The sequence below is a fragment of the Sminthopsis crassicaudata genome, chromosome 5 (assembly GCF_048593235.1).
Source record: "Sminthopsis crassicaudata isolate SCR6 chromosome 5, ASM4859323v1, whole genome shotgun sequence".
Lineage (NCBI taxonomy): Eukaryota > Metazoa > Chordata > Mammalia > Dasyuromorphia > Dasyuridae > Sminthopsis > Sminthopsis crassicaudata.
Window position 1 is genome coordinate 288,029,302 of NC_133621.1, and position 25,450 is coordinate 288,054,751.

At 38.8% G+C, this 25,450-nt stretch overlaps 1 protein-coding gene across 8 annotated transcripts in view; it reads left to right on the forward strand.

The window, feature by feature from the left end:
• ANO4 (anoctamin 4) overlaps positions 1-25,450 on the forward strand; it is a 422,750-nt gene that overhangs the window by 342,184 nt on the left and 55,116 nt on the right. For all 8 annotated transcript variants that reach the window (XM_074271359.1, XM_074271361.1, XM_074271356.1 and 5 more), the window contains 4 exons: positions 12,961-13,067; positions 15,401-15,456; positions 19,322-19,443; positions 25,016-25,150. In XM_074271359.1, the coding sequence (XP_074127460.1) occupies positions 12,961-13,067; positions 15,401-15,456; positions 19,322-19,443; positions 25,016-25,150 (420 nt within the window). The remainder of the gene's footprint in view (positions 1-12,960; positions 13,068-15,400; positions 15,457-19,321; positions 19,444-25,015; positions 25,151-25,450) is intronic.

A 25,450-nucleotide genomic window follows, 5' to 3' on the forward strand; every position in this document is an offset into this window, starting at 1 on the left:
ATGAAGTAGTAGTACAAGTACCATTAACCCCCTTTTCAGATGAAAAAACCAAGGCTCTGAGCACTTAAATTATGGACCCATGGTCCTAAGGCTAGTAAGTAGCAGCCAGGATTCAAAGCCAAACTTGCAGATAGAAGGTTGTGTACTTATCCCACTGTACACCAGCCTTCTTACCTTCCCACCTTTCTGCTGTCCTGGGTATTAGGTGAGTTTGTGAGCTGAAAAAAAAAAGGGGGGGAATATAAACTTCTTGAGAGCAAAGACTGTCTTGCAATTTGTATTTGTATTCCCAGCACTTAGCCCAGTGCCTGGTGCGTAGAAAACACTTAATAAATGATTTATCTGTCTGTTTTCACACCTGCCAAGATGCTTCTTGTTAGATGCAATTTAAATAACTTGTCATCTTCCGCAAAGGAATATAGCATGACAAATTACCTTTGCCAGACTACTGGATATTTGCATGTTACCTGTTACATCACTTGTCAGTCTGCTTGTACCTTCTCTTCTTCCTTTTCCTGCTAACAAATGTATTTAAGAGAACTCCCGAGTGGGAAGTTTATGCATGATGGGAACTAAAACCCAGAAAAATCTCCATGTAGGGATTGTCACACATTTGGAGGGAAAGATTAAAATTAATTGGGTGCTTTGTTCTTCCTTGGGTTTTCATTATTTCCAGGGCCATTATTTAAATGACAGTTGGCTGTGTCACCTTTGTTTCTCCCTGTTAAAAATGAAATCTCCAGTTAAAAGTCTCATTAAATAAGTTACCTAAAATATTCTTGTCAAAGCAATTAACCTTCATTTTGATGCTTGCAAGGCTTGGGAACGTGTACAGTTGGGGGCCATTTCTGCCCTGTGCTTTTTAAAAACCCATCCTTGTGTTCAAACTAAATTTAGCTATTAGAAAAGAGATTTTTAGTGTCTGCCATTAATTTGACCTATCTCTCTCCCCAATAACTTTCTTTGTTGGCATCATAATCATAAATATTTGGGGGCCTTTAATTAGTAACTACTGCTCTTTCATTTCTCTCTCCTTCTAGAAAGGCTCTTTCCTAGGCAAGAATGGGCCATAGTGAAATATTGCAGCCTGATTGTCGCAGCCTTCAATCACTCCCTGCTCTCCCGAGGCTGGCTTAGATGATCTGTTAGATTCAGATTCTTGAAGTTCTAAGTCTTCAATTTCAATCCTTTAGGGTCATTCAGAACAGACAGTCAGTTTTTCAAGAACTTAAATGGAAGCAGATTGGGTCCCTACTGCCCATTCTTAGTGTTTTTTTCCAGGTTAAACATGTCCAGTTCCTTCAGCTGCTCCCCAAATTGTTTAATCTTGAGGGCTTTCATCATCTTTGTTGTCTGCCTTTGGAAACCTTCCACCTCAACGAGGTTTTTGCTGAAATATAGTATCCAGAACTGAAAATATTGCCATAGGCGTGTCCAGGCCTGGGGACAATAAGGCTATCACCTCCCTAGCCCTTTTAATTTATCCTAATCTGAGATTGCATGAGATTTGGGGGCTTTTATATTACACTATTGACCTCATATTGGGCAGTGGATAGTACGATTAGAACTAAGCTCAAAAAAGACTTTCAGACATTTACTAGCTAGGTGATCCTGGATTCAGTTTTCCCGTCTGTAAAATGGGGATAACAACAACAACAACAATAATAATAATAATAATAATATCACCTACCTCCCAGAATTATTATGAAGCTCACATGAGAACATTTATTTTTTTCCTGATTCTCTATTTTTTATTAATTTTATAATTATACATTTTTGACAGTACATATGCATGAGTAATTTTTTATAACATTATCCCTTGTATTCATTTTTCCAAATTTTCCCCTCCCTCCCTCTACTCCCTCCCCTAGATGACAGGCAATCCCATACATTTTACATGTGTTACAGTATAATCTAGATACAATATATGTGTGTAAATACCATTTTCTTGTTGCACATTAAGTATTAGATTCCGAAGGTGTAAGTAACCTGGGTAGATAGACAGTAGTGCTAACAGTTTACATTCAATTCCCAGTGTTCCTTCTCTGGGTGCAGTTATTTCTGTCCATCATCGATCAATTGGAATTGGATTAGCTCTTCTCTATGTTGAAGATTTCCACTTCCATCAGAACACATCCTCATACAGTATTGTTGTTGAAGTGTATAATGATCTTCTGGTTCTGCTCATTTCACTCAGCATCAGTTGATGTAAGTCTCTCCAAACCTCTCTGTATTCGTCCTGCTGGTCATTTCTTACAGAGCAATAATATTCCATAACCTTCATATACCACAATTTACCCAACCATTCTCCAATTGATGGGCATCCATTCATCTTCCAGTTTCTAGTCACTACGAAAAGAGCTGCCACAAACATTTTGGCACATACAGGTCCCTTTCCCCTCTTTAGTATTTGTTTGGAATATAAGCCCAGTAGTAGCACTGCTGGGTCAAAGGGTATGCACAGTTTGATAACTTTTTGGGCATAGTTCCAAATTGCTCTCCAGAATGGCTGGATTCTTTCACAACTCCACCAACAATGTGTTAGTGTACCAGTTTCCCACATCCTCTCTAACATTCATCATTATTTGTTCCTGTCATCTTAGCCAATCTGACAGGTGTATAGTGGTATCTCAGAGTTGTCTTAATTTGCATTTCTCTGATCAGTAGTGATTTGGAACACTTTCATATGAGTGGATATAGTTTCAATTTCATTATCTGAAAATTGACACATGAGAACATTTATAAGGTGCTTTGCAAGTCTTAAAAATTCTAAATGATTCATTGTTGTTCAATCATTTCAGTTGTGATTCTCCATGACCCTATTTGGGGTTTTCTTGCCATTTCCTTCTCTAGTTCATTTTACTGATGAGGAAACTGAGGTAGGCAAAGTTAAATGACTTCTTCAGGATCACTCAGACATATTTGAACCCAGATATCCTTGACTCCAGGCCTGGAACTCGATCCATGCTGCCTTTATAAGTGCTACCTTTCATTATTACTGCTTAGCTTGCAGTCTGCTAACACCCACAGATCATCTGTTTTTAGGTGAGTTGCTATGAAGCCTATATATTATACCTGTGGGCTTTATGTTATTGAATCTGAGTCTTCACGTTCATCCATCATTCTCACATTATAATCTTAATCGATTTAGCTCAAAGTTCTAGCCTTGCGATGGCTTTGGGGACCATGGCTGTCATCCAACTTTTTTTTACTTTCTCTCCCAATTCTGTGTCATTTGTAAATTTGAGAAGCACAGCATTTATTCCTTCACTCGAGTCACTTATAAACATGTTAATCAGGAAAGGGATAAGCACAGGTCCCTGGGGGTCTCCCCTGGAGATCTTCCAACCATTAACCCACTACTCATGTGAGACAGCAGGGTGGCGGTGTTTAGAGTGCTGGACCTGAAAAAAATCGGGAATACGTGAGTTCAAATCTTACCTCAGATATATTAGCTCTCTAATCTTAGGCAAGTCATCTCTATTTGTCTCAGTTTTTTCATTTGCAAATTGGAGATAAAGATAGTACCTAACTCCTAGGGTTGCTTTGAATGAGATAATATTTGTAAATCATTTTACAAATCTCCACATAAATACTTGCCAGCATTATCTTTGAATCTGTCCATTTAACCAGTTCCAAAGCCATTCATCTGCATTAATCTACCAATCCATCTTATCCATGAGAATAGCATGAGAGATTTTTGCCAAATGTTTTGATAAAATTCCAGTAAAATGTAGGTATCTCCTTGACCTACTAGTTTAGAAACAATTTTTGAGAAGGAATTTAGGTTAGATATTGACTATGGTTGATGAGGACATGTCGATTCTTTGTGAACATTGCTTTCTTTTCTAGATATTAATTAATCATCCCAATTTTTGCTGGACCTTATGGGCAAGCTCACTGACTAGTAGTCTAAGTTCATTTCCTTTAAGATTGGGAGAGAGATTGGGAGATGACATATTTACCCTTTTCCAATCCTGTTCTCTACACCATTCTAAATGTCAGCCGTCACATCTGCAGCCATCTCACTAGCCTGAAGAAAGAGTTCTTAACCTCTGATGTGTCATTCCTGGCTCTGTTAGGCAGTCTGACAAAGCCCCTGGACTCATCTCTGGAAAATGTTTTAGATACATAAAACAAAATATATAGTATACAAAGGAAGCCAATTACAGCCCTTTTGTAGTGTCTAGAAACTGGAAACAGTGAATGCCCATCAATTGGAGAATGGCTGACTAAATGATGGTATATGAATGTAATGGAATATTATTGTTCTGTAAGAAACGAGCAGAAAGATGACTTCAGAGAGATCTGGAGAGACTGACACGAACTGATTCTGAGTGAAATGAGCAAAACCAGGAGATCACTGTACATGACAACAACAAGACTATATGATGATCAATTCTGATGGACATGGCTCTCATCAACAGTGAAATGATTAAAACCAATTGCAATTGTTCAGTGACGAAGAGACCATCTACAACCAGAGAGAGACCATGGAAACTGCGTGTGGTTCACAATATGGTATTTTCACTGTTTAAAAAAAAAAGGAAGCCAATTATATTGGAATACAGATAGTAAAATATATTTTTTTAAAGTTTGTGGATGCCAAGTTAGGAATTCCAGCCCTAGTATGTAAGTTCACCCAGCCTTCTGAGCTGAATATAGGAAGAGCACCTACTTGCTTCTTGCTTATCTTGGTCACCATCTCCCTTCTAGCTATTTTTGTTCTTTACTTCCAGTCTAGAAGTCATTCTCCTTGGTAGAAAAAATAGAAATAACAAGGAATTGAACCTATCTGCCTTTTCTCTGTCATATGTTATCATCCCATTTGTCCAATTAAGTATTCCAAGGCCATCTTTGGTATTCCTCTTCTTTGCTCCTGTAGCTAAATTAAAAACAAAAAATAAACTATTGTTGTCCCCAGCATTTCTGTTCAGAATCAACTTTTCTAAGTTCTCAGAGTACCTGCCACAATTTTATATTTCTTCTATTTTGTCGAGCCTGTACTTATGTTTTAAAATCTACTTGATTGGGGGCAGCTAGACAGCCCAATGGATAACGCAATGGTTCTGAAGCCAGGAGGATCTGAGTTCAGATCCAGACTTAGACACTTAACACCTCCTAACTGTGTGAACCTGGGCAAATCACTTAACCCAAATTTCCTTGTGCCCCATCCCCTCAAAACAAACAAACAACAACAACAACAAAAAACCCAAAACAACAAAAAACTAAAATGTGAGTTTTCTTTGCATCCATATTATCTCTTTAGATGACTTTCCCTTTATTTCTCATTGGAATTGTTTCTCCTTGTGTCTTTTGAATTTCATTCATTTAAAAATTATATTTAATGATATTTTTGATTTATGTCATCTTGATTTCCTCTCAGCTCTTTCCTTTTTCCCTTTCCGAGTGCCTTTCCTTATATTAAAGATTTTTAATTTAAGAGACAAAAATTCAGCTAAATCAATCAGTATGTTGAAGAAAATCTGATATCATATGCACTGACACCTGTGAACACCTCATCTCTGCAGAAGCGTGGGCGAAAGATATTCTCACATCTCTTCTTTATACCAAGTTTATTCTTTGTAATTTTGCAACACTGAATTTCATTATTAACTGGAGTTTTTCCATCTCCTAACCCTTAGGTTAAGCCATGACATCCTAACTTTTAAAATTGTTCTCTTAAAATCTGGTGTGTGTTGATGAGACCCAGCTTTTCTCCTTTTCCATCACACATTCCACGGCAGAACAGTTCCTAAGTAACCAGTATTTCTACTCTAACAGTCCATTCCTCCATTTTGCTGAGAACCAGATCTTTAATATTAGTACTTTACTTTCTTCCTACTACCTTTTGAAACTTGAAATGATCACCAGCCTAAGTCAAGAAGTCATTAACTATCTGCTTTTCAGCAGATCCCTAAAGAAGTATGGCTCACTGAAGTCTCCTTGGCCTTAACTTTACCATGGCTCCTGGCCATGATCGTGACCCTGTGCTTCCCATCTCTGTCTCATTGTTTTGTTCAAGGCAGCTATGCACGGGTGTCAAACTCATACAGAACCAGATCCCTGTGGCTTCATATCGACCTTGAAAGCCACAAAATACCATTAGATTTATTGTATTCTTATTTATTTTATTAAACATTTTCCAAATACGCCATAATCTGATTCGGGGCTATGTTAGAGATTTTTGCAGGCTCTGTGTGGCCAATGGACAGTGAGTTTGACTCTTCTAGCCTAGGGTAAGCCCTGATGACTAGAGCACTTATTTTTTAATTTCCATCCATCTTTACCCATGCTTCCCTTCTCTGATTGCTGGATTTTTACATTTGAGTATATCAGCTTAGTACAGGAGGTCCAAAAATTCTTAGTGCAGTTTAAAATGATTAAAGCTTAAACTTAAGTGATTAAATTCAAATGTTTAATCTGTAATCACATACACATATGTGTGTGCATATGTATACACACATATATAAATGTTTATATTTATATATATATATATACATATGTGTGTGGGTGTTTGGGGGGGCACAGTAGATAGTGCCGGGCTAGAATCAGGAAGATTATTCAGGATCCAAATCCAGCCTCAGAGACTTCCTAGCTGTGTGATCCTGTGCAAGTCATTTAACCTTGTGTGCCTCAGTTTCCTCATGTCAAACAAGCTAGAGAAGGAAATGGCAAATCACTCTAGTATCTCTGCCAAGAAAACCCCAAATGGGGTCACACAGAGTCGGACATGACTGAAACATCTGAACAATAAACAAAAGTACATAAACTTTAATTTATGCCTTTTTACCAACACCATCCCTTTGATGAATCCTATTCTGCTTAAATAAGGTGCATCCTTCGAGACATCTTCTAGACATGAATCATATTTGACAGAGTGTGGAGGGTAGAAGGCCTACTAGCTGTGTGAGCCTGGGCAAGTCATTTTACTGCTGCCTACCTCCATTCCTTCACCTGTAACACAAGCGAAACAATAGCACCTATATTCCAAACTTGTGAAAATCAAATGACTTATTTTAAAGTGCTCTATAAATGCTGACTATCTTTCGGTGTTATTCCTTTTCTGTAACCTCTTCTTTGTAAGTTTGTGCTTGGATTTCTGGGGTCATAGTTTTTATTGATAGTTCCTTATTGGATTTTCTCACATTTGAGTGCCTGGAAGCTTTCAATGCTATAATTCTAATTCCTTTGGAACTACTCTCTATGGCAGCAGTTCTAAACGTTTTCTATGTCATGAAGCCCTTAGACAGTCTGGCAAAGCTTATGAAACTTTTCTCAGAATAATGTTTTTAAAATACATAAAATAAAACTTGTTGTTTAGTGATTTTTTATCATGTCTGGATCTTCACGATCCCTTTTAGAGGTTTTCTTGGCAGAGATACTATAGTGGTTCACCATTTTCTTCTCCAGCACATTTTTACAGATGAGGAAACTGAGACAAACAGGGTTAAGTGACTTGCCCCGGGTCACACAGCTAGGAAGTGTTGGATGGCAGACTTCAACTCAGAAGTCCCTCACTTCAAGCCCAGCACTCTACCAATGTAACAATTATCTGCCTGTTAAGTATGCATATATACATAATATATCCATACATTTAAATATACATACACAGAGAGAGAGGGGGACAGGGAGGAGAGAGGGAGAAAGAAGGGGGAGAAAGAGGGAGGATGAGACAGAGAGGGGGGAAGGAGAGAGAGAAGATAGAAGGGGGGAGAAAGAGAGAGAAGGAGGGGGGAGACAGAGAAATAGGATGGAGGAGAAAGAGAGGGGGAGGGGAGGGGAAAAAGGAGGGAGGGAGAGAGAGAATAGTGGAGAGGGAGAGAAGTCAAAAAGGAAACTGGTTACATGGAAATATAGTTGTCAAATATAACAGAAAGGCGAAGTTCACAAATCCCAAGTTAAGAATCCTGTAGGGTGTACTCTATGACTTTGTGGGTATTTGTCGTCATTTTTCTCTTCCCCCTTCCTTTGCAGTTTAAAGTCTTCTTTATTATGTTTAAAGGACTCCGGGCAAATACTGTTGTTAAAAAGTCAGTCCTTATTTACTACATTCCATCCCTGGTCAGCAGCCTTTCTCAGATAACAAATCTTCTTAACTGCCTTTATTTCTCAAATTTGCCTTCGTCTGCCTCGATAAGAAAAATCTCCCTATATTCTTAAATCAGGGAACTTATTTGTTTGTTGATTTTATCATTTTGTAACTATTTCAATATAATTGGTAGCCTTTGCAGCCTTATATATTATATTGCATGCATTGAAAATCATTTTTCTGAGAAAAGATTCTCCAGACTAGTCTAGACATTCATGATACAAAGAGATTAAGATGTCCTAACCTAAGATAGTGATTGTGTTTGGTTGGTCGGTTGATTGCCCAACACTTTCATACTCTTTTTTTTAAAGCTTTCTAGATTCCTTCAGGCAGTATCATTTGTCCTTTGATGATCAATGCCTGAAGTCTTCTCCATCTTCAAGTTTTCACCAACGTTTCACATTTAAGTCTAAATTCCTGATTTACAGTAGAGGGGGAGGAGAACACATTTTGCTAACCTTACAACAGCAAATTATATCTTCCTTCCCCTATAAAAGGTAAGAAAATCAACCTCCCAGTTTTGCCCTGAAGTAAGATTGGATTCAGGAGACTAAGTGGTCCAGCAGATGAAGCCCTGGTGTCTGGCCTCTACCTGGTCAGGGAAGGCTAACTTACTAGCTAGCTAACTTACTCCTTCCTCTGGTAGCACCAAGTCTGATGTTGTCCCATGGGTGCAGCAGTAAGACTATTGCTCTTTTGAGTCTTTAAAGCCTTCTAGTTAGACTTCTAATTTAAGCTTCACAACCATAAACAAGTCACCGTATTTCATTGAGATTCAGTTTTTTCATCTGGAAAGTAAGGTAATTATAGAAGTATTCTAGGGAAGTTATTTGCAAATCATATGTAGATCCTCTCATAGATTTCTGATCTCATCAATTCGGAAGTTCCTTTTAGTGACATGAATCACTCCCTATCCATGCTTTCCCATCTTGTGCATCATCATTCTCTCTATAGTTTGCTACAGAGGGTCTACCCAGTGCATTGCAAACCTTCCCTCACTTTCTCCAGAAGTTATCAGGAGGCTTGTGGAGTTCTGGATCTGTCCATTCACTCCTGAGACATCTCTTCTTCCTATCACATAAGATGACGTCTCTTTTTGGGTAGTCTTTCTTTATAGTTCTCTATGAGCCTAAGAAGCAGAGTTGGAATTCAGATCCCAGGATAATAGATCTAGGCTTGGAAGGGACCTTAGAAGCCATATAAGTCACCTCTTATTTTACAGATGAAGCCCCTGAGGCCCAAGGCAGTAAAGTGATCTGCCTGTGGTTATAGAAGCTACAAGCTCTATCAGAAGGAAGATTCAAACCAGTATCCTCTGACTTAAATTCATAGTTCTGCCCATTGTACTATACTGTGTCCCACACTATAACCTTTCTGTGTAAGGAAGAAAAAAATCATTGTTTCCAAAGCCCATTCTTGCTGTTTAGTGAAGCCTAATGCATGATGGTGAATCTGAAAAAGAGAAACTCTTTGTAGCCCTATTAAGAGAGAAGGAAGGAGAGGTAGTTTAACTGAGCTTTTAAAATGGGCCTTTAGCTCTAAATTGTCTTTCCAGCTTAGTCTCACTTATCAGGCTTCAGGTATCATCGTAGCCAGCAAATCAGAAAGGCATCCCTCTTACTTGTTGTCTCCTTTTTATGGCCACTTTATTTGGTGTTAAAATGTAATGATGTGTTTCAGATAAGATGAAAGAGCTAAGGGCATAAAACCAAAGTCATCTCATCTGAGATAATGTCAGCATTTCCCCTTCTTCCCCTGCAGTCCCAAGAAATAGTCTCAGAAGGAGCTTTTCCAAGAGAGCTATCACATTTTTGAGTCTCTGCCCCTCTGGCCTGGCACTCAGCAGGCACTTCATTCATACTCATTTGCATTCCTCTGCAAAAAAAATATTGTAGACTTCACCAAGTTTGCCAAAGGGAGCCAGTGTTAAGCATTAACCAGAAATGTTAAGTGCCTTCTTGTACTGGGGATCTACTGCTGACTAAGTGGGAAGGCCCCATGGTACTCAAGGTATACCAGCAGGCCAGATAGCAAGACCCAATTATTCTGGTGGCAAATAATTTATTTTAGTTAGAATACAGAGAGGAAATTGACCTGTAACACAAACATTTCTCCTTTTGAGTTAGTTCAACTGGTTAAAACCATTTCTGTCAATGAATAATTTAACGCTACTCAGGACAATGACTTTCTTTTTCAGCTCTTCAGTAGACAAATCTATCAAGGAGGTATTGGCTGTTCTGTTAGCAAAAGCAGCCCCTTTTCCACTTGAGTTTTTCCTAGCATGGCAGGATGGGGAGAGCTGGAGGCAGAGCCATGATCTCAGGCATGGAGTTAATAGAATTCAAACCAGCAAATCCAACTCCATTTTACCAATAAGTAAAATGAGACCCAGTGAAACTCAGTAGTATCACCCAACACTCCACAGGTAACAAGTTGCAGAGGGAGGATTTGAACCCAGGGCCTCTTTTGCTACAGTCAATGCTCTTTTTCTCTGAACCTAGTTATTACAGTGGTCCCTGGTAATTTCCCAGTGCTTTTACCCCGTAAGTATTTAAATTAAATATTATTTATGTTTTTTATTAATAAGCCTTTGTTTCTTTTTTCTACCTCCTGCTTGTTCCATGGGAAAAAGAAAAGGAAAACAAAAGTATCACAATAAATATGCAGTCAGGCAAAATAATTTCCCATAATTGGCCATGTCCACAGCTATGTTCCTCATTTTGTATCCCAAGTCCATCCAGAAATAGATGGTGTTGCTTCTCCCTGGTCCTCCAGAGCTTGGTTGGTCATAGTGTTAACCAGAGACCTTTAGCTCTTCAGAGTTGTTGGGTCTTGCAGAATCGTTGCTATAATACAAATGATCCTCCCATTTCTGCTCACTTCCTTTAGCACCATGAGTTAATATGAGCTTTCTCAGTAACATTAGTGGCATTGAGGAGACACTGGGACAGAGAGAGGAGCATAGATTCCCTGCTGCTTCCAGGCAATCCTGGAGCTCTCACTTCTCGTAATCGTGTCCCCAAATCCCAGCCCTGGTGCCTGGCACATTGTAAGGGCTTAAGAAACCCATGCTTTATGACTCGTGGATTATTTCAGAAGTCACTTTATGACACTAGTCATGCTCAGAGAAATGCCGTCACCAGCAGTCCTGAAAGTTCCCAGCTCTGACAGAACATATATTTCCTGAGTTCGAGGAGAAACTTGGAGAGACATAGGAAACTGTCTGAATTCATTCCCTACTCCCCCTCCCAAAGCCAGTCTAGGGCACATTTCCCAACTCTGCCCTCTAACAAAAGAAGTTCCTAGTCTCTATTATTACTATTTCCATTTTTTTTTACAAAAAGTTCCTGGATCTAAGATGATGAGAGAAATGTTTTCTTAAAGTTTTCTTGGCAAGTTTATTGTTTTTAGCTAGATTTTTTTGGTTGATTTAATTTAGTGCTCCTGCTAAGAAACAAAGCATGATTTTATTTTTTTTAACATTATCTAATATTTGAAATCAATGTCCCAGATTGTGAGTCTGAGGAATGAGGTGGGGGGAAATACCAGATTCAAGGTTACAGGTCTTGAGTTCAAATTCATACACTACTATTTTCTACCTCTTTAATTTTAAGAAAGTATGAAAATTTTTCCACTCACAATCCCTTTCCACTTAAGAAAGTTTTATGACCCCAAGTATATAGGTATATAAAATAGGGGTATAAATCAAACATTTACTGATAAGAAATCATAATTTTGTAACACCCGCATTCAGTTACATGACCCCATATGGGGTCACAACACACAATTTAAGGAATTTTACTTTAATTGAGCTAGATTTCATTGTCCTTGTTTGAAAAATAAGAAGGTAATACTAGGTGATCTGTAAAAGTTCTAAACCTATGCTCCTGTGTTCCCAACCATGTGACCTTGTATATGTGACTGTTCTTCACTGGCCTTCAGTTTCCTCAACTATAAAATGTGGTTCTTAAAAAAGGTGATCTCTGAAATCTCCTCAAGATCTGGAGACCATATTAAGGACCTCAACCTAGAATATGGCATTATCACTCTGGCAATTTCTTCAGTGTTGGATCAGCTTGCATTATGTTAATCTTTGTTTGTTTTCAGATCAGTCTTTCAATCAGCAAGTATTTAGCACCAGCTGTGTACTAAACTGGCTCAGTGGATAGAGTGTTGGGCCTAAAGAGGAACACTCATCTTCCTGATCTCAAATCCAGCCTCAAACACTTATTAGCTATATGATCTTGGGCAAGTCATTTTACCTTGCTTGCTTCAGTTTCCCCATCTGTAAAATGAGCTGGAGAAGAAAATAGCAAACTATTCCTGCATCTCTGCCAAGAAAACCCCAAATAGAATCATAAAAATGGGATAAGACTGAAAACAACTGAACAATGATAAATGTGCTTGAGACTGTGATCAACACCAGCATACAAATACAAAAATGATTTTATTAGTCCCTGTCCTCAAGGAGCTGACCTTTTTTTGACAATCAACTAATCAATAAATATTTAAGTGCCTAACCTTATGCCAGGTATTGTAGCAGATTCTGTCCCGCTAGAAATTTTCTTTTTATTAGGGATAATAACTGCATAGATGATCTGTCAATCAGTAAGCACGTATTAAGCCTCTACTATGTGCCATAAACTGTGCTAGATGATAGGGCTGCAAAGATAAATGAAACGATTCCTGCCCTCCAGGAATTGAGACTTCTGGATTGAGACTACATGGTCACATAAAAATTTACATAAAAGGCATTCAAGCCAATTAAGGGTTCTCCTCTTGTGTTACAGCTCAACAACTGGGGTGGTCTTTGTCCCCTTGCTTATAATTAATGCCTCACCCTTCTGTTTTTATATATGTATGTGCAGCTTCATCATTCACAACAAAGACACTTTCTTCAACAACGCCACCAGAAGTAGAATCGTGCATCACATTTTACAAAGAATTAAATATGAAGAAGGGAAAAACAAAATTGGTAAGTACTCTGTCAGAATCACTTAGCCCAGGTGGAATTGGTGAGTGATCTCAGGAAATGCTACTGGTTGACAAAGTCTACTGCTCACAGGAGGGAGAATTCATTTCTGGATAATTTTAAGATTTGTAATGTCTCTTTTATATGACAATGTCTCATTTATCTTCCAGCTTAGAAGAATGATCTGTTAAGTAGTAGTATCAATTGAAGCAGTACTGATGATTGTAGTACTAGAAGGAATAGTATTATTACCTGTAGTAGTAGTATTAGTTGTAGTAGTACTACTAGTAGTAGTAGTACTAGTAGTTGCTGTTGTGGCTGTTATAGTGATAGTAGAAGTAGTAGTATCAGTTGAAGTAGTACTAATTGTACTAGAAGGAGTAGTAGTATTAACTATAATAGTAGTACTAGTTGTAGCAATACTACTAGTTGTACTTGGTAATAGTAGTGCTAGTTGTGGCTGTTGTAATGGTAATAGAAGTATTAGTAGTACTATCAGTAGTACTAGAAGGAGTAGAAGTATTAGCTATTGTAGTAGTACTAGTTGTAGCAGTTCTACTAGTAATAATTGGTAATAGTAGTGCTAGTTATGGCTGTTATAGTGGTAGTAGAAGTAGTAGTACTATCGGTTGAAGAGTACTAATAGTAGTATTAGAAGGAGTAGTATTAATAGTTGTAGTAGTACTAGTAGTAGTAGTTGGTAATAGTAGCATTAGTAGTTGTTGCTATGGTTGTTGTAGGGGTAGCAGAAGCTGATTCATATCAGCAATTTGATATTTGCTAAGGACTTTAAATACATCAACTCATCTGCTGCTGATGACATTTCATGAAGATGGCATTATTATTATTTCCATTTTGGAAATATTTCTAAATGAGGAAACAGTGGTGTAATAGGGTCTATGATTTGCCCAGAGTCACATAATTAATAAGTCATACAATTATAATTAAAAGGAACTTAACAATTCCTCTTCCTCCTCATTTTTCAGATGAAGAATCTGAGGCTCAAAAAGATTAACTTGAGGGGCAGCCAGATGGCATTGTAGATAGAGCACTGGCTCTGGAGTCAGGAGGACCTGGGTTTAAATCCAGCCTCAGAAACTTAATACTTCCTAGCTATATGACCCTGGGCAAGTCATTGGCTGGTGAGGAAGAAAGAAAGGATTCCAATTCAGGCCTTCTAAATTAAATCCAATGTTCTTTCAACTGTCCAATTCTGACTCCTAATCAACTTTTTATCTATAAAGTGATGGAATCCTCAATCGTTCCCCCATAATTCACCAGAAAAAATTCCCAAGAAACATTCATGAACTCTTCACCACAAGACTTAAATTGCATCAAGATAATGGTTTGATGAAATGAAATTTTCAGATATGCAGATCTACTCTCTTTTTAATGGTAGATCAATAATTCCAACTCTCTAAGGTTTCTTCCATCTCCAGATCCCACAGACCTCTAGTCTTTAATGTTGTGATCCTTGTCTGTTTATAGATTACCCCCCAAAAAGCAAGATTAGCTATGGCATGAGAGCACTAAACACATTAAAAGAGCTTTGTAAAGCTTCTATTAGGAAGTAAACCATTGATGTCTGTCTGAAGGAGGCATCTGTCTATGGACACCCTACTTAAAAGAAGAATAGAATTTTTGTCATTGACTTCATTCATACAGGGAACTCCCAGGTGCAGATCAGCACCTTCTTTGCAATTTATGGTCTTAGATGCTTAAGGCACAAAGAGGTTAATTAAATAACATACCCAGTATATGTCACAGTGTGGGGGGGGAGAGTGGGTTGTCCTACTTAGGAAATGAGAAGAAACTTCTGCAAAAAGGTCAGCACTTCAAAAATCCCTTAATAACTGAAGGGAAAAGGGAAGAGTTAGAGGCTAAAGTTGTAAGTTACAGGCACTACCCCTGGTGCTGACAGATAGGAACCAAAATACAACAATTGGAGGATTTCCTGTCCCAGAGAATCCGAGCCTGATAGTGTGGTGGAAGGAGAAATAACTCTAAAATCAGGAGACCAGCATATAAATATCATCTTCTCTGTGGGATCTTGGACGAGAATCTTCTCTGCTATTGCTTGTTTGCTCCTCTCCAAGATGAGAGAAAGAGTTGGACTAAGTGACCTCCCAGCTTCCTTCCTGCTCCCCAGCTGTGAGTCTCCAAGTCCTGCAGCTTCTACTTGCCCCTTTTGTGACTTAATCCTTTACATTTATTACACTCACCAAGCCTTCCTACACTTCCTCACCTGTAAAATCAGGGGTTCTTTCCACCTTTATGTATATGGTTCCCAAAGATTCATGCTTTATTTTGATTTAAGATGGATTTGTGTTTTCCAGGTCTGAATCGATTGCTTACTAATGGCTCCTATGAAGCTGCATTTCCACTTCACGAGGTATTGTCCCCCTCTATTCCTAGCTTGTTCTTATATCCTGATTGCTAAAAATTCCCTGCAGTCGAGTCCTCTTCTGGCCCCTAGAGGGGACTGTAGCTTCTCCAAAGCTCTTCCAGTGGAGCACACATCTGGCAGGAGCTACCTAGTTCAGAGGGATGTGCCTGGGGAGGGAGAGCCGCCATGAGCTAAGCCTTGCTAAATGTAAAAAGGCTTCTCTCCAGGAGCGTGAACACCAAGAATCTCATTAGCAGCGATCTCTTTGGCCCCACTAGTTTGTGAAGCCATCTTTTAAAACATGGTGGTGATTGTAATTAGTGTCACCTAGAGGTTCTCGGCTCAAATAGAGCTCTGGACCCAGAGTCAGGAAGACCAATGTAAATCCGGCTTCAGATACCTACTAACTGTGTGAACCTGGGCAAGTCATTTAACCTCATTGTGCCTTGGTTTCCCCATCTGTAAATTGGAAGTTAAAATAGCACCCAGAGTTGTTGCAAGGATCAAAAGAGATGTTTGTAAAGTCCTTTGCAAAGCATGAAATGCTATATAAATGCTAAATATCATCATCACAATGTAATCATGGATTTTCAGGATTGGGGGAAATAAAGACTAACCAGGGATGCCATTGATAGGGGAACTCCCAGATAAGAAAAATGCTTCCACCAATGCAGGTTGGCACCCTCTAGTGCAAAATATTGCCCAGAGCACTTAGAGCTTAATCCACTTGCCCAGGTCACCACAGCCAAAATATGTAGAGGGTGAAATTGCCCCCCTGGTCTTCCTGACTCTGAAGCCAGTTGTCCATGCACTAAATCAAGCTGCCTTTCATTTTTGTGAGGAATTGGCATGTTTTCAAGCAGTTTCCTTCCTTTGTTATCTGTACTGATGATTCCGTGGTCTGTTAATATCTTAATTTATCTCATTCTATCATCAAGTGTCTGATGAGCACCTATTCTGAAAATACCATGTTATCACATTAGTTATGAGTAGAAACAAAACCAACTCAACATTGTTTTCTAAGATAAGTCATATACAAGTGATACATCATATATATGATAAAAGTATATGACTTTTGTCTTAGAAAACAATCCAGAGAAACCCTAGATTTTTATCCCAATTCCCACTCAGACTAATGATTTGTATCCTCAGCTACAAATTGCACACAAGGTTCTAAGAGGTATTCCTTGAGATAAAGTGGGATTTTCTCTAAAGATCTCTGCTTGAGCCACCATTTTGATGTGTTCTTCCCAATATAATTTTCTGGTTACAGTTAGCATCTCCAAAATCATTAATTTACTTTAATTTTTATTACTTTAACACCTTAAGCAAATGACTTTTAGAAAGATGCATTTGCTGTGATGAAACAGCACCAGTGGACACCACAAAGCCTCCCCTCCCAATTGAGATGGAGCAGAGTACACTCCATACTGTACTGAGCCATGGTCACTAGGTTGAGTGGATGCAAACTTCAAGAACTTTCTGTAAAGCATTCGCCTGGACCACATTCATTTCTCAGTGAATCAGAGTCACCCCCTTGCTAAAGGCTAGCATGGATCTAGCTTAACTGTTTGTTGGTGTCTCACCTGCCCACTGGGCCTCTGTGGCTCTGCCTTTATACCTCTGAAGCTCAAGGGCCTATAGTATCTCCAATACTCCCTCACCTAAGAGTAAAAAAAGGTTCACACGTTGGCAAAGAGCAGCGATTCTGTGTTTTCACAGCCATCTGTGGCCCTGGGTAAAGAAAGTAGGCCATTGTGCTACTTTCCCCATCTGAAGGCCTATAGCAGTTCTGTCTCCATCACCTCCAGGGGAAAAAAGGAAGTAGTCGGCCACTGAGTGAACTCTCGGTAACCAAACACAAGGTCCTTTCTTCACCACAGTCAATGGTACAATCCGACTGTCTTCACACAGACAGTTGCCTCCCCATCCAATCCTATCTTGACCTTCCAAAAGCTGGCTCTCCAGCTTCCCATGACTTGTCATTGTCCAGTCCCCCACCACCATCAAAATACCCATAGAAACAACCCAATATGGTGGATGAAAAACAGGCTTTGGAGTCAGTATTCAAGTTCCACCTTCCACTTATTCTGGTCATCTGACCCTAGGACATGTAACCTCTGAAATAACCCCAAAACTCCCTAAAATTCTATGTGGTAGAGAAGGTACTGGTTGATATTTTATAGAGTAAATTCTCCATCATGAACACCGCTACACCAATAAAACCATGGATCTAATAGCCCCAAAAAAACTTTTTTATACACACATAATATGATCACAAAATACTAAATCTAGTTTTTATGCATGGCTTATAGAAATCAGGATCTTTGTGTTGTATACTTCAACAACAAGACTATATGATGATCAATTCTGATGGATGAGGCCCTTTTCAACAATGAGATGAACCAAATCAGTTCCAATAGAGCAGTAATGAACTGAACCAGCTACACCCAGCGAAAGAACTCTAGGAGATGACTATGAACCAGTACATAGAATTCCCAATCCCTGTATTTTTGTCCACCTACATTTTTTATTTCCTTCACAGGCTAATGGTACACTCTTTCAAAGTCCGATTCTTTTTATACAGCAAAATAACTGTTTGGACATGAATACATATATTGTATTTAACATATACTTTAACATATTTAACATGTATTGGTCAATCTGCCATCTGGGGGGGGGGAGGAGGGGAAAAATTAGAACAAAAGGTTTAGCAATTGTCAATGTTGTAAAATTACCCATGCATGTATCTGGTAAATAAAAACTATTAAAATAAAAAAAGTTTAAAAATAAAAAGAAATCAGGATCTTTGCCCTACTGAAACATTTTTGCTGGGAAGACTTAAAAAAGCCTATTAATTCTTAAATATCAAGATTTCCAATTGAGAGACTTCCTCTCTCAAATACAGATTAGCAAGTCATGTGTAACCTATAATATTACAGAGTCTGGGAGACTAGAAGTTTAAAGGACTTGCCAATATTTGTCAGAGTCTAGGTCTTGCTAATTCTAAGAACACCATGGTGCCTACTTCAAATAGTGTCCCAAAATTCATATTGGCATTTTAAGCTAGCTTTAAATAACATGGCATAGTCCAGTTTTAATCTCGGGCTAGGATAGATATGATCTTTTGTTACATTATTATTATGTATATATTATGTCTGTGCAGCAACTGGCTTATCAGCTTTTTCCATACAAAAGAAAAATAATCCCTATTTCCCAAAGCCTCTCCTGCAGAAGCTATATAAAATGTGACTTGCTCTTGAAGAGTATGGAAGTCAAATGGAACACTGGAGAACACATTTTATTCACATCTATTACAGAAATATTGCTAAAATAAGTCCTGAATTTACAGATAAGGTATTTTCAAAGTAAAACAAAACAGTTCAGAGACATACTGTTCTGTTACTTTGTACCTCTTCAAATTATGTCTTTTAAACTAGTAGATATTCCATATAAAAGTAGATACTAGAAAATATGGGAGTCAGAACAGCTAGAGTTCTAATACCGTCCTAGCTGTCTGATCCTGGACAAGTAGCTTAATGTTCGAGTGTTGTAAGCAACACTCTTGCTTGGGGAGTAAGCACTCTTCTTTATATTCCCACATTTGGCATTTATCTGAGTATATACCATAGGCCCTCAGTAGAATGTAAGCTACTTGAAGGCAGGGGATGCTTTGGGTTTTGTCTTTATATCCCCAATCCAGCACATAGTCGCTACATAATACACGTATGTTGGATGAAATTAGTTTTTTGAAGTTATGCTCGTGTAGCTCTTATATTTCTAATCCAATGTCAGAGAGCAATGTCGTTAGGTGATATTGCTCAGTGGTCAGTAATAGCATTGACAGTCTTTCTTTTTTTTCCAATCCTAGGGAAGTTACAGAAGTAAAAATTCCATTAGAACTCACGGAGCAGAAAACCACAGGCACCTGCTGTATGAATGCTGGGCCTCCTGGGGTGTGTGGTATAAGTACCAGCCCTTGGATCTCATACGGTGAGTTCTGACCTGCTTGTGACCAGAAACGTGTCCGTAGTCCAAGATCTAATAGTAAGAGAGCAACAGCAGGCAGAAGTAACCATCCTTATAAGAAGAAAAAAGGGAGCAGAAATCCCCAAATGTTGCGTTGATCCAATTGCCCTCATCTAAGGGTTCATGATTCATCGTGGGGGAAGGAATGCTTCTTTTCCCATTGTCTGCCTTCTTACTGAAGGAGCTCTTCTTGTGAGGAGTGTAATGTCCTGGCTAGCTTTCTGGAGGTCTCGGGACCAGCCTTGATTTCAGCATAATAATCACCACAAGAATAGTCAGGGATAAAGTCCAAAGTCTTTATTGTCTCCTTCAGTCTCCCAGTCTGCATCAGCAGTCTCAGCCAGTCAGCCAGTGGGCAGTCTGCACATCCAAATGTAATGTCCTGCTTTCTAGAGCCCCCAAGTTGAGGCAACAAAATGTACCGTTGCTTTCTAGAGCCCCCTAACCAGGGTGAATTTAAATATAGTGTCCAGACTAGCTCTCTGGAGAATCTCAGGACCAGCCCGAGTCCTTGGTCTTATTGAAGAAGTGATGAAGACAGGAGAGCCATGAGGCTGGTGAAGTCTTCTTTCTTGTGGCTGAGTTTGTCTCCAGTTTACATACTCTATTATAATTAAATCAATTCATCCTATTGAGTATAAATCAATCATTATATCACTAGGGAACCATTATTTGTTGTAAGATTAAATCAATCATCCTGAACTAGAGAATTATTAATCACCATGCTAAACTAGCTGACTATTATCTTATCAATTCCACTGAGTTAACACCTTGTTGTAAGAATCCTTGCTTCAAGTATATTTCTCCAGAGTTCTGGCCCATTACAGAGGAGGACAGTGTTTGTTTGCTAAAGAAAGGCTCTGAGAAGAACTAATACTGTCCCATAGCACCGAAATATGTACACCAGGTTGAGTCTCATGTCATTCTCCATTAGGGGGAAAGGAATCAGGGTTTCCTAGTTCATAGCTTCAACATTAGTTCCTTAATTGACAAGAGAGTGCCATTCAAAGAAGGATCCTAGAAGGCCCTCATATAGCAGTAATCCTTTAATCTTAGCTACATTATCCACAGAGGAATAATTGTGCTTCTTGTGTGTGTTTTGTCCAGACCTGTGATTTCACTGATAAAAGGAGATTCTGGAGTGGAAACTCCATTCAGTGATAAAAGATCTTAGAAAGTCTTGTGAGAGCACTGAGAAGTTAACTGATTTATTCATGGTTGCATGGATAGTATTTTCTCACCATGGCTTTCAGAACATTGAATACTACTGTGCACAAGCTTTGGAAATCCATGGAAAGTGGTCATTCAAAGAAGGCTGCCAGTTCAATTTTAAGGCTGCCTTGGTCTGCATATAAGCAAATTTAGATTCTTAAGAATCTGGGCAAGATGCTTGTAACACCCTAAAACTATAGAACACAAAATAGGGGCTACCTTGAGTTGTTAAGAGTTTTCTTTCCTAGCAGTTCTCTGTTCCGCTGAAACTACAAACACATTTTCTGCTATTATCCAGAAACTAATTACCAGCCTTAAGTACCAACTAGCCCAATTTTCAGGATTTCTTTTGGGAAGAGTCATGGATTGTTTCTTAAATATGCTGGATTAGTTTTATGTTTACTGTGGCAGTAAAAGTGAGCCGGGTGGGGGAAAAAATTTCATGCTTCCCAATTTGCATTTTCATTTCCCTGGAGAATCATTGATGGTACCTGTGTGCTTGTTACCATTGAAACTGTTCACTCATGGAGATCAAAAGAGATTGATGTTTTCTAAATCTCTTCTTTGTGCAAGTGAAAAGTGGGTCTGATGATCTGTATGGATGGGAAATGTTTGCTAAAATGAAATCCCTCCCCTTTGATTCAATCTCCTTTGCATCAGAGAAAGCCATGGAGTTTCAACTCAACATGGGCATTATAAAATAGGGTTTAAGAGAGCAAAGGCAACCAAATCCTCCCAGCCTTTGCCCCAGTAGGATGACATTACATTGACTGATACTAGAAAAAACTTCCATAGGCAGAAAAAGATGGATCCATAATTGTGACTTCAATTTGGAGTTTTAAAGTACAAAAACAAATATAAATTAAAGTGTGTGCACAGCAGTGACATATAAGGAAGAAATTAGGAAAATGGTCCTAGCTTTCAATCCAACTACAATCTGATTTACAGAATTTATAGAATAAAAGGGATCTCAGAGTCAGCCCTTGCTTCCTATGTGAGGCAATCGGCTTAACCTTTCTGGGTCTGTTTCCTCATCTAAGAAGAGAAAGTTGAATTCAGTGATCTCTAAGGTCTTTTCTAGACCTAAAGCTATGATCCTTTGAGCAGCAATTATATAGTAAAAGAGAAAAAGAAGGTCACCGGAAAAATCCTGTTTAAAAAAAAATCTTTTAACTTTGGGTTTGGAAATAGCACTTTCACAAAGAAAGATGCAACTTCTATCCAGAAGAAAGAACTTATTTTCACGGGTATGATTTTAATATGGAATAAGAAATGGATGAACAGCGTGTGGTTGTATTTTTTAATTGGTTCTATCTCTCCTCACATAAAGAGTTCCGGGAGCATCATTTAAGCTCCTTGGGTCTGTGAAGTGAAGGGGTGAGATCAGACAGCTTCTGATCTCTGATTGCTTGTTGGAAACTTAAGCCCCTCTTCTATAAAACAAGCATGTTGGACCAGATGTGGTGCTGAATACACATTTGCAGCATCATAATGTGTGTTACACTTGGGCTAGACCCATATATGTTATAATAAAGAACTTCCAGATGAGGAAAGTTCTTCTATCAGTGCAGATCGGCCCCTCCATTTTTTGGTAGCTTTAAATATTAAAGAGTCGCCTGAGTTGGGGCTTGGGGGAGATATAGGGGTAAGAAGGACAGAGAACTTTATTTTCTTTTGATTCATGACTTTTATGGAAATGTTTGCATAACTTCATATGTGTCTTTTCAATAGTGGGGAGAAGGGAGAGAATCTAGAACCCAAATCTTAAAAACAAATATAAAACATTGCTTTATATGTAGTACAGAAAATAAAAATATAAAAACATGGAAAAATTAAATTTAAAAAATTGCTTTTAAGAGTCACTTGAGGCAGTAAGAGGTTAAATAATCACGGTATAATATGGAAGGGAATGGTTTTGATGGAGAACAGCACCACCACACCGGGGAGAGCATCTGACAAAATTTTGCTGCTGTTCACAGGAGGAGGAGAACAGATGCCAATGGGAAATAGAAAGTGTTCAGGCGGCACCCAGGGAATGGCTTTGGACATTCAGTGGTACTGTAACATTCACATTCTACTCAAAGACCCTGAGCCCTTTGGGGCACAAAGTTAGAGAGTTTTAGACAAGAACTAACATGATGCTAGTGTCATCAAATAGTAGGGTCACCCAGACCTTGGTGCTAAGGATATTTTCTGGATTGCCAGATATAGAAGGAGCAAAGCTAAGATACTTAACTTATTGTGCAGGTAAGAAGCTGGGGTGGGGCAGAGAGGGCCCAAAATAATGCCCTAGTATACCTGCAACCATTTTTCACCAGATCCTGGTGAATTTCCCAGCATCCCACAGGTAGTAGATTCCAGGTCTTCTAACTCTTATGGGCCAGCTTTTGATCTACTACCCCATGCTGACTTACACTGTTATAAAAATTAGACCTTGCCAAAGGTGGAAGGGGCTGTCATGGAAAGTAGTGAGTTTCTGAGTTCTTTAAGCAGAGGGTGAATGACCACATATTGGGGTGTGCCATCAAGGGGATGGATAAGTTGGACCAACTGACCACCAGGCTCCCTCTAGCTCTTCTTCTGTTATCCTATGGTGAAGCATAAAATTAGTACAAAAAATTTAAAGACTAAGAAAATCAGTTGATTTCACTGGGGACTGAAGTAGATAGACCATATTGTGAAAGCTCTTCCAGAGAAGAGTGATCTTCCATGGCAGAGAGGAAGAAAAATGAGCCAATAACATGGATCATGATATAGGAGTGGAGGGGGACTTCAAGAGCTGGGTCCCAGTCCTGCCTCAGACACTTAACTAGCTTTGTGATCCTGAGCAATTCACCTGATCTCTGTGTCGCTTGCTTTCTCTATAAAATGAGAGAGTTAGACTCCACGACATCAAAGGTCCCTTTTAATTCTAAACCAGTAAGCCTATGAAATTGAATAGGAAAAGACATATCAGTATATTTTTGTTTCAACTCAGCAAACTTCCCTCATATTGCAGCACGCAGATAGCAAAACATTAAAAATATGAATTATTAGAAGCCATTAAATGAATGGCCATCATAAACAGTAATGCTTTTAAAGTAGAAAATCTCAAAAGTAGATGGTCCTGAATATCAGGGATGAAATGCTAGGTCATCAGTGATTGTCATGGAGTCGGGTGCAACCATCCAATGGTTTGACTCTGACTTCAGACACGAATCAAGTCTCAGCAGAGCAGGGAGAAAGAAGAGGGGGAAAGAAAGAAAAAGAATTTGGAACCATAAGTAAAACAAAATGGATTTTTTAAAAGGAGTCACAGCTAAGAAGGGCAGCATATGAGATACAGAACTAGGCTCTGCTGGAGAGAAGGGCAATCAGGAAGACCAAGTTTCCCCATGGTACTTCTGGGAAAGTCACAACTTTTCAATGTCCCAAGCAGCTCTCTAAGAATAGAAATTCCCAGGAGGCCTTATCTCCATCGGTAGTTTCTTTATAGAATGCCTTTAGTCCAATTAAATTAGAAGCCTAGACCAATTTTTAGAAGTAGCAAATTCTTTTCTAGATTGGGTAGGTTCTATATTACTGAGACACAAGGCACAAGATCCCCATAGATATAGATAGATAGATTTTATATATATATATATATATATATATATATATATATATATATATATATATATATACATATATATATATATGTATATATATATATGTATATATATATATATAAATATATATATATACATAATTCATACACACACATACACACACATATATACACATAGGGATTAAGTTATATGTCAGAGGCATAAGTGACATTTAAATAACTGATGGAAAATTTGCCAAGCACTTTATAGCAATTATTTAAATAATTCCTAATCCCCCAATGCTGGAACTAAAAGTGTCATTTATTTAACCCATTTCATAGAGAGGAAAATCAGTCCCTATCCATAGCCTGTCCCTGCCTTACAGGTGTAAACAGGTTCAGCCAGACTTTGTAACTAGGCCACACATTTGTCCAAGGCAAGGTTGAAATTCAGGTCCTTCCCAAGCCCTAAGACAATGTTCATACTGAAAGTCTAAACTAGTGATGCACATGCACTCGGTAAGCTGCCTCAGAAGCATGAGGACTGGTTCACGTAGTATTCCACTTAACGCCTTTGGGATCTTGCCAAGTCCCTTTCCTACTCTCAGCTTCAGTTTCCTCATCTGTAAAATGAGGGGGTTATCCTAGATGACCTCTGTAGTCCTCCTAGTGCTGCAGAATCCCACAGTTCTGCATTTTTATACAGTTCTGCAGAAATTTGACCCCCGAGTCTGACTTTGCAAGTTGTATTTTACACAGGCGGTATTTTGGCGAGAAGATCGGTCTGTACTTTGCCTGGTTGGGCTGGTACACAGGAATGCTCTTCCCAGCTGCCTTCATTGGACTCTTTGTCTTTTTGTATGGAGTTACCACTCTGGACCACTGCCAAGTCAGGTAAGAAGGGATGGCTGGGAGCACCCAATCAGCCTTTCTCTTTTGCATTTAGAGATCAAGTATTTGTGGCTTTCTTCCTCTAATGCCCCATAGTGATCTGGGGATGATGCTGTGTTAAACGCAAAGTCCTTCTTCCCAGAGGTCTAGTTCTAGCTCTAGTCCTGCCCTCTAGAAAGTCTTCAAACAGGGACTCAGTGATGGAAGACATCTTTTCCTTCAAGACTAGACTAGCCAAAACCAGAGGCATTCATCTCCAGGTAGACCACAGGCTGATGATTTTCATCCCCACCAGTTATCTAA